Raw genomic sequence first — 13,069 nt, forward strand, 5'->3', positions numbered from 1 at the left:
AGACAGAAAGCTAATTGAGTAAGCTTTGTTATCCACATATGAGAACTCTTAGTAACTATTAAAATAGTATAATAACATTTAGGTTATTTAACAATTCAAGGTTTATGTGTTTGATACTGATTTCTGTGCTTTAACTTAGGTTTTTTTTTTTTTTTTTTTTAAGGAGAGAGTGTTCCAGTGACAAAGACTAATTTGCCAAATCCTTCAGTGGACATAAAAGGAATGGGAGATGAATTCTATAGTCCAGAAATACATAAACGACACACTTTGTTTTGTGGGACTACTGTAATTCAAACTCGTTTCTACACTGGAGAACTTGTCAAAGCTGTAGTAGTTAGAACAGGTAGAAAACATTTCATCTCTTCTTGCATGGGTTAGCGTATTTGATGCCTACTGAATGTTTAAAAAGAGATTCTGTTTTGGGAGATAATTCTCATTTTCTTCTTTCAACTTTTTTTTAAGGATTTAGTACTTCCAAAGGACAGCTTGTTCGTTCTATATTATATCCCAAACCAACTGATTTTAAACTCTACAGAGATGCCTACTTGTTTCTACTGTGTCTTGTGGCAGTGGCTGGTATTGGGTTTATCTACACTATTATCAATAGCATTTTAAATGAGGTATGTAAATGGTAAACTTTTAACAGGGTTTGATTCTTAATGATGGCATGTGACTGCTGAGGGTTTGAAATGTGGCTAATGAGAATGAAGAACTAAACTTTTGATTTAATTTAAATTAACTATATGAGGGTGCCTGGGTGGCTCAGTTGGTTAAGCGACTGCCTTTGGCTCAGGTCATGATCCCAGAGTCCTGGGATCGAGTCCCGCATCGGGCTCCCTGCTCAGCGAGGAGCCTGCTTCTCCAGACTCTGACCCTCCCCCGTCTCATGTACTCTGTCTCTCTCATTCTCGCTCTCTCAAATAAATCTTTAAAAAAAAAAAATTAATTAATTAACTATATGAAACTAGTAGATGTTATTTTAGAATCAAGTACAGATATAGAACATTTTCATCATAGCAGAAAGTTCTTCGGACAGCTCTGGTTTAGGTGGTCTTTTTCTTGTTCTCTTACGACTTAAAAAAGGGAGGGGTGACCCCATACTCCCCAAAAGCTTTGTTTTCTCTCTCTCTTTTTTTTTTAACTTCTGGGATATACAGCATTAAAGTTATTTGTGATTACTTAATTGAAGGTACTTCTAAGAGACCTCGTCAAATTTTCTTTTCCATCCCCTTTAGAGATGGGCATAGTACGGTGCTGATAGTGAGAATCAGTATCTGATAAATGTGTATTGAACTTTGAAGTGTGTAGCGTGTGATGCATGTAGAGCTCTTAAAATGGAAATTTCCTTTAAAAATAGCTTTCATTCCACAGTGCATTGACAATTCACTGAGCCGCCTATTTTGCAGCCTCTAAAGGGAAAAGAATTGTAAATGGTTGATGAATATAACTATATACACCTTGATATATAAAATTGAAAATGGTTTATGGATTCTTCACTAAAGAAATACCCACGTTAGATGAGTAAATATTTGATATGGGGGTGGTCCTGACATTTATTTTGTGTTAATTGTAGGTAGAAATTGGGGTAATAATCATTGAGTCTCTGGATATCATTACCATTACGGTGCCACCTGCACTGCCTGCTGCGATGACAGCCGGTATTGTGTATGCCCAACGAAGACTGAAAAACGTTGGGATTTTCTGTATCAGTCCCCAAAGGATAAATATCTGTGGACAGCTGAATCTCGTTTGCTTTGACAAGGTTGGTTCAGTTTTGTAATCATTCTCAGAAGTTACTGTCAGAGCTTTTAAATACTTAGATTAAGGTTTTCCGTATGTATTCTCTATCAACCAATTTACACTCACTGTTTAGGGTTCTGATATTCCTCTTTTTCAGCTTTCTTGGCACATGCATCATTTTTGTATCTTTTTTTCACTGTTTTTTCTTTTTTTCTTTTTCAATTTTTAATACTTCGGATATTGGTTATTTGCCCACATCTGCAATTGCCTAATCATTCATATCCAGAATTATGCCTTGTAGTAGTCTTAAAAACTATATGATTTTTTATGTTTTTAACAGAGTAAGCTCCGTACAGATACATTTACTGGAATTGTATTGCTATTATGTATATATATTTAAAGTTTGCTCTGTGATTTTATTGAATATGTTTCAAAATTATGAAGGTCACTGATTTTACGGTTTGATGTGAAAGTGACAAATTATGTACCTGTGTGAAATATTACTTGCCTCTTACAGAGAGGGTTTTCCTTTCCTTTCCTTTCCTCTGCTGAAAATAGTTTTCTTAAAACTTTTATTTTGAGAATTAAACATTGACCAAGAAACCTCCCGTCAGGCTCTTCTTGGTAACTGATATGATAGGTATATGATTTTTGTGCATGTTCATTATTGAAGGAAAAAATGTGAGACATTTGGTTTTTTTAAAAAGTCATATTCTGGGGCACCTGGTTGGCTCAGTCGGTGGAGCATGCGACTCTTGACCTCCAGGTTTGAGTTCGAGCCCCACGTTGGGCATACAGATTACTTAAAAAAAAAAATCATATCCCATGACTACATTTCATATTTATTTGTTTGGAAAATTTCACTTACGCCTTTTTGGGAAACATTACTGTTAAAAATTTTAAACAGTCAAAAAAGTGGAGAAGATACAAGTATAAAATGCCTTCATTTACCCATTGCCCAGCTTTAACAGTTAATCAGCATTTTGTCAGTCTTACTTCATCTGTCCCCTCATTTTGAAGGTGGCAGCATCAGACATTCTTTCACCCAGTATACCTCAGTTTTATCTCTAGAAGATGTCAAAAAAAAAAAAAAAATTACTGCAGTACCATTATCTTACCCCACTTAACAAAATTAATAATTCTTGGTGTTATCTAATACCCAGTTCTCATTCAGATTTCCTCGTCTTTCACAAAAAGTCCCAAATTTTACAATTTTTTTTTTTCTGTCAGAATCCAAATAATGATTGCATTGGTTATAATTAATTTATACAATTGCTTTTCTTGCCCCTTGTCCTGAACTATCTTATTGAAGAAACCAGGTCATTTACATCCTGGATTTAGCCGATTCCTTCCTCTTGGTGTCATTTAACTTGTTCCTCTTCCCTTTTTGGCTCCCTCTGTTCTAATGTTTCCTTCCTGTGTAGGCCTTTATTGATTGATAGATTGATTGGTGCATTGTTCTGCTTTTTTTCATAATACAAGAACATAAACATATGATTCTACACATATGCTCCCTCTACCCGTCCAGAGGAACCATACTGTAAGGAATGTTCTGCACCCTTCCCTAACTTTAGTTATTTCCTGGAAGTTCTTCTTTATCAATATACAGAGATCTTACTAGTTTCCTTTGTTGACAGCTGTATTCTATTTTATTATGTATATGTAGCGTAACTTTTTGTGATTTCTGTTTTTGGAGGCATTATTCATACTTTGTACATGTGTGCTTTTTTTTTTTAAAGACTGGAACTCTTACTGAAGATGGTTTAGATCTTTGGGGGATTCAACGAGTGGAAAATACACGGTAAATATTAGCTAGATTTGATCATTTATTAGTTATTACTTAATAAGTATCTTAATATATGAAACATTCAACCGTAAAGTAATAGGACAGCTGTGTACCCAACACCAAGATTAAACAGTTGACATTTTGCATATTGGCTCAGATCTCTTTTAAAAGATTTAAAATATCGCAGATACTGCTCAAGTCTTAATGTATCCCTACGATCATTCTGAAGTGTTCTATTATTATCTTTGCATGTTTTTATATTTTCTCTACATATACATCTGTCTCTAAACAAGACCTATCTGTAAATAAACATTTGTAACTGATATACCGTACATGTTTTTGCTGTTTTCTTTGCCTCTTTAACATTGTTTTCAAGATTTATCCAGGTTGGTATGTATAGATCTAATTTATTAATCGTAACTATTGTTTAATATTCCATGATAGGATTAAACCATAGTATCTCTTCTATGAAGGGGCAATTTCATTGTTTTCTCCCTTTCCCCTTTCACAACTAGGGCTGCAGTTGCAGTTCTTCTACACAACTCCTGGTGAGCATGTGGTTGAGTTTCAGTAAACTAGCTTCTTAAAGATGTCAGTGCTGGGTTATATAGCACCTGCATGGCTACAGGTTTAGTAGGGACTGCCTAGTTACTCTCTAAGTGCTGCTGCTCATACTTTCTCCTTCAGTACGAATGAGATCCTGTTGCTCCAGGCTTGCCAAACTTAGTATTGTCAGAGTTCTCATTATTGCCACGTGGATAGATACAAAATGGTCTTTCATTGTGGCTCTTTGCAGTTTCCTCAGTACTTAATAAGCTGATCTTATTTTCACCTTTTTGGAAGGATGGTCATTTAGCATTCTTCTGTGTATTGTCAGTTTATACCTTGACACGGTTTTTCTTTTGTGTTCCTAGTCTTTATCTTACTAATTTATTACCAAAGTCCTTTGTATTTTTGGGTGGTAATCTTTTTCAGTACTATGCACTGCAAAAATATTCCAGCAGTCTGTCTTTTTACTTTTGTTTTGTTGTCTTTTGATGGCTTAGTAGTTGTGTTTATGTAATTTCCCCCCCCTCAGAAGTCTGTGGGTTTTAGGTTTATAGTTGGAGAGAATATTGTTTGGTTGATGTAATTTCAGAGTTGTTACATCTTCTTGATAAATAGTGTTGTGACATTGTGACCTTATTTCTCCCTAATGCATTCTGCCTTCAATTCCATTTCATCTTATATTTCTGTGGTTACACATACTAGCTTTCTTTGGTCTAATGTTTGCTGAGTGTGTTTTCTTTTCCATTGCTTTACTTTTTAATCTTTCTGTGCCATTGTATTCACATTTGTAATTTCAGATATATTGGAACTTATTTCTGCAATTCTTGCCCCAGTTCACACACACATTTTCTCAAATTTCTCATATTTTCGTACATTTTCTCAGAATTTATACATTTTAATCTTTTACTGCTTGTCCTTAAACTATCTAACGGTTGTATTTAGAGTGTAAAGTTCATGGGTGTCTTCATTGGGTTTCTAAACCCCCCAGGAAACCCATGGATTGTAGAGTACTTTTTTTATTATTCCCCTCCCTTATTTATATGTATTTGTTGCACAGCATTTTATGATTAAGACTTAGGTTTTATACTGTCTGCATGCTGAGATTCCCTAGGTTCAGGACTATCTTTGCCAACCACTGCTGCTTCTGTCCCACTCCCCTAGACTGCACTGCCCTCTTCTGCAGCTACATTTGTTAGTTTTATTTTTCCATTTTCACTTTTGAAGGACGGCATAGCTGCATAGCTTTCCAGGGTGTCAGCTGTTCTCTCAGCGCTTTGATGGTGTGATTCCGTTTCTCCCTACTCCTTTTCTTGTTGTTTTAAGAGTACTTCCTTATCCTTGATTTTTGCAGTCTCTTTTTATTTGTGTAGGACTCATTTGCTTCTTGACTCCAAAGATTCATGCTTTTCTTAAATTCTGGAAGAATTGCAGCTTTTTTCCTTATTTATTTATTTATTTATTTATTATTTATTTATTTATTAATTATGACCTTTCCTCCATTCTTTGTTTTCTCCATCTGGGAATCCTGACCATAGGTCAAAAAGGAAACTGCATTTGGTTCTTTCCAAGGCTGCCTCTCCTCCTTTCCCCCCATGGTATCTTGTTCTTTTTCTAAGTCTTTAATTTAAAGGTGCCTTTTTTTGCACTCTTTCAGACTGCCATTCTATTATCTCAAATTTATGGGATTCTAATTCTGTCTTTGTTGTGTCTTTTGAGCCATGGGAATGTTTCCCAGTGCATTTTTAAATTATGGACTTAGGCTTAGCAGGATTTTTCTGTGAGATTTCTTTGTGGTTGTGTTGTGGGAGCTCCTCTATGGAGAGTTTTGACTGTGCTTGGCCAAGAGTGGTATCAGTAGTGCCAGATGAGCTCTCATGTTACTTTCATAACCTGAGGATTTCTGGACCTGCAGCAGTGTGTATTCAAACCCGGATCCTATCCTGAGTAGTGTCATGGTTCGGAGTCGAGGCCCTAAAGCCAGACCTTCTGTGTTTGAATCCTTGCTCTGCCACTTAACGGTGTTGTGTAACCTTGGAAACTTACTTCGCCTTCTGTTTCAGTTTCCTCATCCATAAGATGGGGACAGTAAAACATCTTCCTGTGGTGTGAGGAGGACATGAATCAGATATGTTTAAAGTTAGTAGAACAGTGCCTAGCGCTTAATAAGTATTGTACAGATACTAACTATTTTCTTGAACCTTGGGTGGGGGGAAAAAAGGGATAAGCTTATTCTTAGTTATGCCTTTGGGTCTGTAGGTAAATTATTTTTCATATATTCTTTTTCCAAGATGCTCCATTCTTTTATGTAGTATATCCTTTTTTCCAAGGATGCTCTTCAAGAGCACTGCTATTTTTAGTGAAAGAGATCCTCTCAGTGTGAACTCCCCACTTTATACCTGGCCAGGACTTTGTCTTCTGTTTCTGTGTGGGTATTAAAGCCCCGGGGCCTTAGGGGACTGACTTGGCTCCCTTCCCTTCTTCCTTCTCCCTCAGGCAGTCAGCATCACTCAGGTTCACACTCCTCTGGTTTTCCTTTCCTTCCATTTCTGGCACTTGAACATTTCCTTTTCTTGATTATGAGCTTGGTTTCCCCTTGAAAAGATTATGTGTTAACACATTCATTTTGTGTTTTTACAAAAGAGATTTTTATGTATTCTTACCTATCATATGCCCATAGGCAGGAGTTTTAATTATTATTTGGTATCTAGTATGTTCTGTGTTGGTTTGTCTAGTGTAGTTATTCAGAATCTTAGGTAATGTGGTATTTTAGTTATGTATAATTTACATGGAAGAAAACGTTTTTGAATGCCAAAAACTATAGAGAAAATGGAAACATTTTATTTCCATTTTTTAATTTTATAAAACCTGAGTATGTATAGAATATTTATTGTCTTGGGATTTATGAATCTAATTCAGTGCATTTTCTATTTAGTTTCCTTTTGCCAGAAGAAAATGTTTGCAATGAGATACTGGTAAAGTCTCAGTTTGTTGCTTGTATGGCTACTTGTCATTCACTCACAAAGATTGAAGGAGTGCTTTCTGGTGATCCCCTTGATTTGAAAATGTTTGAAGCCATTGGATGGGTAAGTTCAATATTTTAAAGCACAAGTAACTTTAAGGAAAATAATAGTAAAAATTACCTTGCAGAAGGAGATTGTTTCTGCTAGTTGTTTTGATGACAAGTCTATCTCGTACCATTAAAGGAACTGTGGAATTTCTAAAGATACATCACTGGAAAAAGTTATATAGTTCTGTAAAAAAGTGTCTGTCTTAGTTAAATTAACTCACTTAAATACCTTTAATAGAGGATGACCTGCTCACGCGCCTGCTTTATGTTTATAACAGAAACTGGCTATCACCAGCATGGGGTAGTGGGCTTGAGTCAGTAAGATGATCTTTAGCAGCAACAATTGTTGACCATAGGTGAAAAGTATAGCCAGCCATGTGTCTTCAGTGTTCTTTTGTCCCCATTTTCTACTTTCTGTGTTTACACACACACACACACACACACACACACACACACACACACACACACTTATTTGTTTATAGCTTTGTATTTGTTGTCATTGATCATTTTAATTTAGTGCTTGCTGTGTTTTCTGGTTACCATTTCACAGCATTGAGTTCTTTCACAGATGCAATAATAACTTTGTTTTTAAAGTTCTCTCCTGGTTTCTGAATTAATTATTTTCTCTGGGTCAGTTTTCTTTTTCCCTCCCTATACTTGGTTTTTTTCCTTCATGCTTTTGGTTTTCGTTATACATCTGGATGGTACTTCCATATTTAAGAATGAAGGTTTGGTTTGATTTGATAATTCTGGGTAGCTACAGTCAGGTTTTTTTTTTTTTTTTTAAGATTTTATTTATTTATTTGACAGAGAGAGACACAGCTAGAGAGGGAACACAAGCAGTGGGAGTGGGAGAGGGAGAAGCAGGCTTCCCGCGGAGCAGGGAGCCCGATGCGGGCCTCGATCCCAGGTCCCTGGGATCATGACCTGAGCCAAAGGCAGACACTTAATGACTGAGCCACTCAGGCACCCCCAGTCAGGTTTTTATCCTTGCCTATAGTGTGTTAGTCTTTTTTCTTGAGATGTGCCTCCCCTGAGAGGAAAGGCTGACCAAGGGGAGCTCACTGTGTGCAGAGGGTGAAGTCTCTTCAGCGGGCATGGCTCAGTCCAGAGTTGCAGAGTTAGCATTTTAGGTTGCTCTCCTCATCTGCTCCCACAGTGCTTGCCTGGGCAGAGCTGTGTTCTGGAGTGCTGACCTTCACATTAGCAGCCTTCCTCTCAGGTAGGTAGTTCATATCTCTATAGACAGTGACCCCTGGTTTTCTTTTTTTTTTTTTTTTTTTTTTTTTGCTTAGCTCCACTATTCTGGCTGTTAAGAAATATACCTCCTATATGTCTGCCTGTGTTTACTCTGAGCTGTTGCTATATCCATCAATATGTTTCAGTTTGCCTTTTATATTTGAAATCCTTTTCCTCTTTTTACTTTCTGTTTACTTCTGTAGGTTTATTTATTTATTTTGTATTTGGTTAATGTTTTGACAGGGAGGGAGATGAATGACTGGATTAGTGTTTGGCCATCTTCTGATAGCCCAAAATAAATACTTTCAAATTTAATTCCCAAAAGGCCTGCAGAGAAAAATTTAAGAGTAAGGCAAAATAAGACTGATCAATTTTGATGTTCTCTAAATTTTCTCTAGCTGAACAGATTTTCAGTAGATTTAGTGTTTGTGGGTCTTAAAAAAAAACAACTGGCTTTATAATTAAGTTTGTATAATAGCATGTTTTTTTACTATGAGATGCCTTGATGCTTGATCTTACCACAAAGTATCAATGGAATGTTTCCACATAACCACACACTGCTGTTATGTGCTGTGATCGATGCCATATAAGATATATCTCAATTTCAGAGATGTTAAAACATGTCTTAGAATTGTATCCAGGGCGCCTGGGTGGCTCAGTTGGTTAGGCTACTGCCTAACCAGGCTCAGGTCATGATCCTGGAGTCCCGGGATCGAGTCCCGCCATCGGGCTCCCTGCTCGGCGGGGAGTCTGCTTCTCCCTCTGACCATCTTCCCTCTCGTGCTCTCTATCTCTCATTCTCTCTCTCTCAAATAAATAAATAAAATCTTTAAAAAAAAAAAAAGAATTGTATCCAGTTGGCTAATTGGACACACTTCCCTACCCAATCATTTAAATTAGTTTATTGTTTCTTGCATATGTGTATTTAATACAAGTTTTTGCTGGAATTCTTTGGCCAAAAATAAGTGTTTTTAAATTAAATTTCAAGCAGTTAGGGTAGTAGTATCTTAACCAGAAATGTTCAGTCTGAAACACTAAACTCAAATCTTTGTATCTCAGTGTGTGTTTAATCCAGCGGTTCTACTAACCATATCTGAGTTCCATGTACTTTTATTTTTTAATTTAAATCCAATTTAGTTAACATATAGTGCATTATTAGTTTCAGGGGTAGAATTTAGTGATTCATCAGTTGCACATAACACTCAGTGCTGACTTATTTCACTTAGCATAGTACCCTCTAGTTCCATCCATGTCATTGCAAATGGCAAGATTTCATTCTTTCTGATGGCTGAGTAATATTCTGGGGTGTGTGTGTGTGTGTGTGTGTGTGTGTGTACCACATTTTCTTGATCTGTTCATCTGTCGATGGACATCTGGGCTCTTTCCATATTTTGGTTATTGTGGACATTGCTGCTATGAACATTGGGGTACATGTTCCCCCTGATCCACTGTTTTTTTATCCTTTGGATAAATACCTAGTAGTGCAGTTGCTAGGTTGTAGGATAGCTGTATTTTTAATTTTTTGATGAACCTCCATACTGTTTTCCAGAGTGGCTGCACCAGTTTGCATTTCCACCAGTAGTGTAAGAGGGTTCCCCTTTCTCCGCATCCTCGCTAACATCTGTTATTTCCAGAGTTGTTAATTTTAGGCATTCTGACTGGTGTGAAGGTGGGATTATCTCATTGTGGTTTTGATTTGTATGTATTTCCCTGATGCCCAGTGATGTTGAGCATTTTTTTATGTGTCTGTTAGCCGTTTGTGTCTTTGGAGAAATGTCTGTTCATTGTCTTCTGCCCATATCTTGATTGGATTTGGGTGTTGAGTTTGGTGAGTTCTTTACAGATTTTGGATACTAGCCCTTTATCTGATAAGACGTTTGTGAGTATCTTCTCCCATTCCGTAGGTTGCCTTTTGGTTTTGTTGACTGTTTCTTTTGCTGTGCAAAACCTTTTTATCTTGATGAAGTCCCAATAGTTCATTTTTACTTGCCTCTGGAGACGTGTCTAGCAAGAAGTTGCTGTGGCCGAGGTCAGAGAGGTTGCTGCCTTGTTCTCCTCTAGGATTTTGATGGATTCCTCTCACATTTAGGTCTTTCATCCATTTTGAATTTATTTTTGTGTATGGTGTAAGAAAATGATCCAGTTTCATTTTTCTGCATGTGGCTGTCCAATTTTCCCAACACCATTTGTCGAAGAGACTGTCTTTTTTCCATTGGATATTCTTTCCTGCTTGGTGAAGATTAGTTGACTACAAAATTGAGGGTCCATTTTTGAGCTCTCTATTCTGTTCCATTGATTTATGTGTCTGTTTTTGTGCCAGTCCTATTCTGTCTTGATGATTACATCTTTGTAATAGAGCTTGAAGTCTGGAATTGTGATGCCTCCAGCTTTGGTTTTCTTTTTCAACATTCCTTTGGCTATTCGGGGTCTTTTCTGGTTCCATACAAATTGTAGGATTGTTTGTTCCAGCTCTATGAAAAATGCTGGTGGTATTTTGATAGAAATTGCAGTGAATGTGTAGATTGCTTTGGGTACTATAGACATTTTAACAATATTTGTTCTTCCAATCCATGAGCATGGAATGTTTTTCCATTTTTTTGCGTCTTCCTCAGTTTCTTTTATAAGTGTTCTATAGTTTTCAGAGAACAGATCTTTTTAACTCTTTGGTTAGATTTATTCCTAGGTATCTTACGGTTTTTGGTGCGATTGTGAATGGGATCAATTCCTTGATTTCTCTTTCTGCTGCTTCATTGTTACTATATAGAAATGCACCAGACTTCTATGCATTGATTTTATATTCTGCCACTTTGCTGAATTCATGTATCAGTTCTAGCAATGTTTTCCTGGAATCTTTGGAGTTTTCTACATAGAGTATCAAGTCATCTGTGAAGAATGAAAGTTTGACTTCTTCTTTGCTGATTTGGATGCCTTTTATTTCTTTTTGTTGTCTGATTGCTGAAGCTAGGACTCTGTTGAATAACAGTGGTAAGAGTGGACATCCCTGTCGTGTTCCTGACCTTAGGGGAAAAAGCTCTGTTTTTTCCTGTTGAAGATGATATTAACTGTGGGTCTTTCATACATATGTATGGCTTATACGATGTTGAGGTATGTTCTATCTATCCCTACATTGTGGAGGGTTTTATCAAGAAAGGATGCTGTACTTTGTCAGATGCTTTTTCTTCAGCTATTGAGAGGATCCATATGGTTCTGATCTTTTATTAATGTCATGTATCCCGTTGATTGATTTGCAGTTGTTGAACCATCCTTGCCCAGGAATAAATCCCACTTGACTGTGGTGAATAATCCTTTTAATGTACTGTTGAATCCTATTGGCTAGGATCTTGGTGAGAATTTTTGCCTCCGTGTTCATCAGGGATATCAGTCCATAATTCTCCTTTTTGGTGGGGGTCTTTGGTTTTGGGATCAAGGTAATGCTGGCTTCATAGAATGAGTTTGGGTTTTCCTTCCATTTCTATTTTTTGGAACAATTTCAAAAGAATAGGTATTAATTCTTCTTTAAATATTTGGTAGAATTCCCCTGGGAAGCCATCCAACCCTGGACTCTTGTTTTTTGGGAGATTTTTGATTACTGATCCAGTTTCCTTGCTGGTTATGGTTCTGTTCAGGTTTTGTTTCTTCCTGTTTCAGTTTTGGTAGTTTATATATTTGTAGGAATTTATTCATTTCTTCCAGATTGCCTAATTTGTTGGCATATAATTGCTCATAGTATTCTTTTATAATTGTTTGTATTTCTTTGGTGGTGGTTGTGCTCTCTCCTCTTTCATTCATGATTTTATTTATTTGGGTCCTTTCTCTTTTTGATAAGTCTGGCTAGGGGTTTATCAATGTTGTTAATCCTTTTAAAGAGCCAGCTCCTAGTTTTATTGATTTCTGGTCTAATCTTTATTATTTCTCTTCTCCTGCTGGATTTAGCTGGATTTATTTGCTGTTCTTTTTCCAGCTCTTTTAGGTGTGAGGTTAGTTTGTGTCTTTGAGACCTTTCTTATTTCTTGAGGAAGGCCTGTATTGTTATATACTACCCTTGTAGGCCTGCCTTTGCTGCATCCCAAAGGTTTTGAACTGTTGTGTTTTCATTTTCATTTGCTTCCATGTATTTTTTAATTCTTTAATTTCCTGGTTGACCCATTCATTTTTAGTAGGCTATTCTTTAACCTCCATGTATTTGTGGTCCTTCCAAATTTTTTCTTGTGGTTGACTTCAAGTTTCATAACATTGTGGTCTGAAAATATACATAGTATGATCTCACTCTTTTTGTACCAGTTGAGTCCTAATTTGTGACCCAGTATGTGATCTGTTCTGGAGAATGTTCCATGTGCACTTGAAAAAAATTATGTATTCTGCTTTAGGATGAAATGCTCTGTATATATCTGTTAAGTCCATCAGGTCCAGTGTATCATTCAAAGCCCTTGTTTCCTTGTTGATCTTCTGCTTAGATGATCTGTCCATTGTTGTGAGTGGGGTGTTAAAGTCCCCTACTATTATTGTATTATTATCAATGAATTTCTTTAATTTTGTTATTAATTGATTTATATATTTGGTTGCTTTTCCAAGTTAGGGGCATACATGTTTGCAATTGTTAGATCTTACTGGATAGACCCCTTTATTATGATATAATGTCCTTCATCTCTTATTACAGTCTTTGGTTTAAAATTTAGTTTGTCTAATTT

At 36.5% G+C, this 13,069-nt stretch overlaps 1 protein-coding gene across 2 annotated transcripts in view; it reads left to right on the forward strand.

The window, feature by feature from the left end:
- Positions 1-13,069, forward strand: part of ATP13A3 (ATPase 13A3) — a 94,409-nt gene that overhangs the window by 40,901 nt on the left and 40,439 nt on the right. For both annotated transcript variants that reach the window (XM_028100971.2, XM_028100974.2), the window contains exons 12-16: positions 164-343; positions 463-620; positions 1,574-1,762; positions 3,480-3,541; positions 7,008-7,158. In XM_028100971.2, the coding sequence (XP_027956772.1) occupies positions 164-343; positions 463-620; positions 1,574-1,762; positions 3,480-3,541; positions 7,008-7,158 (740 nt within the window). The remainder of the gene's footprint in view (positions 1-163; positions 344-462; positions 621-1,573; positions 1,763-3,479; positions 3,542-7,007; positions 7,159-13,069) is intronic.

The sequence above is a fragment of the Eumetopias jubatus genome, unplaced genomic scaffold (assembly GCF_037043125.1).
Source record: "Eumetopias jubatus isolate StellerSeaLion01/CBP00866 unplaced genomic scaffold, mEumJub1_p1.0 scaffold_1, whole genome shotgun sequence".
Classification (NCBI taxonomy): domain Eukaryota; kingdom Metazoa; phylum Chordata; class Mammalia; order Carnivora; family Otariidae; genus Eumetopias; species Eumetopias jubatus.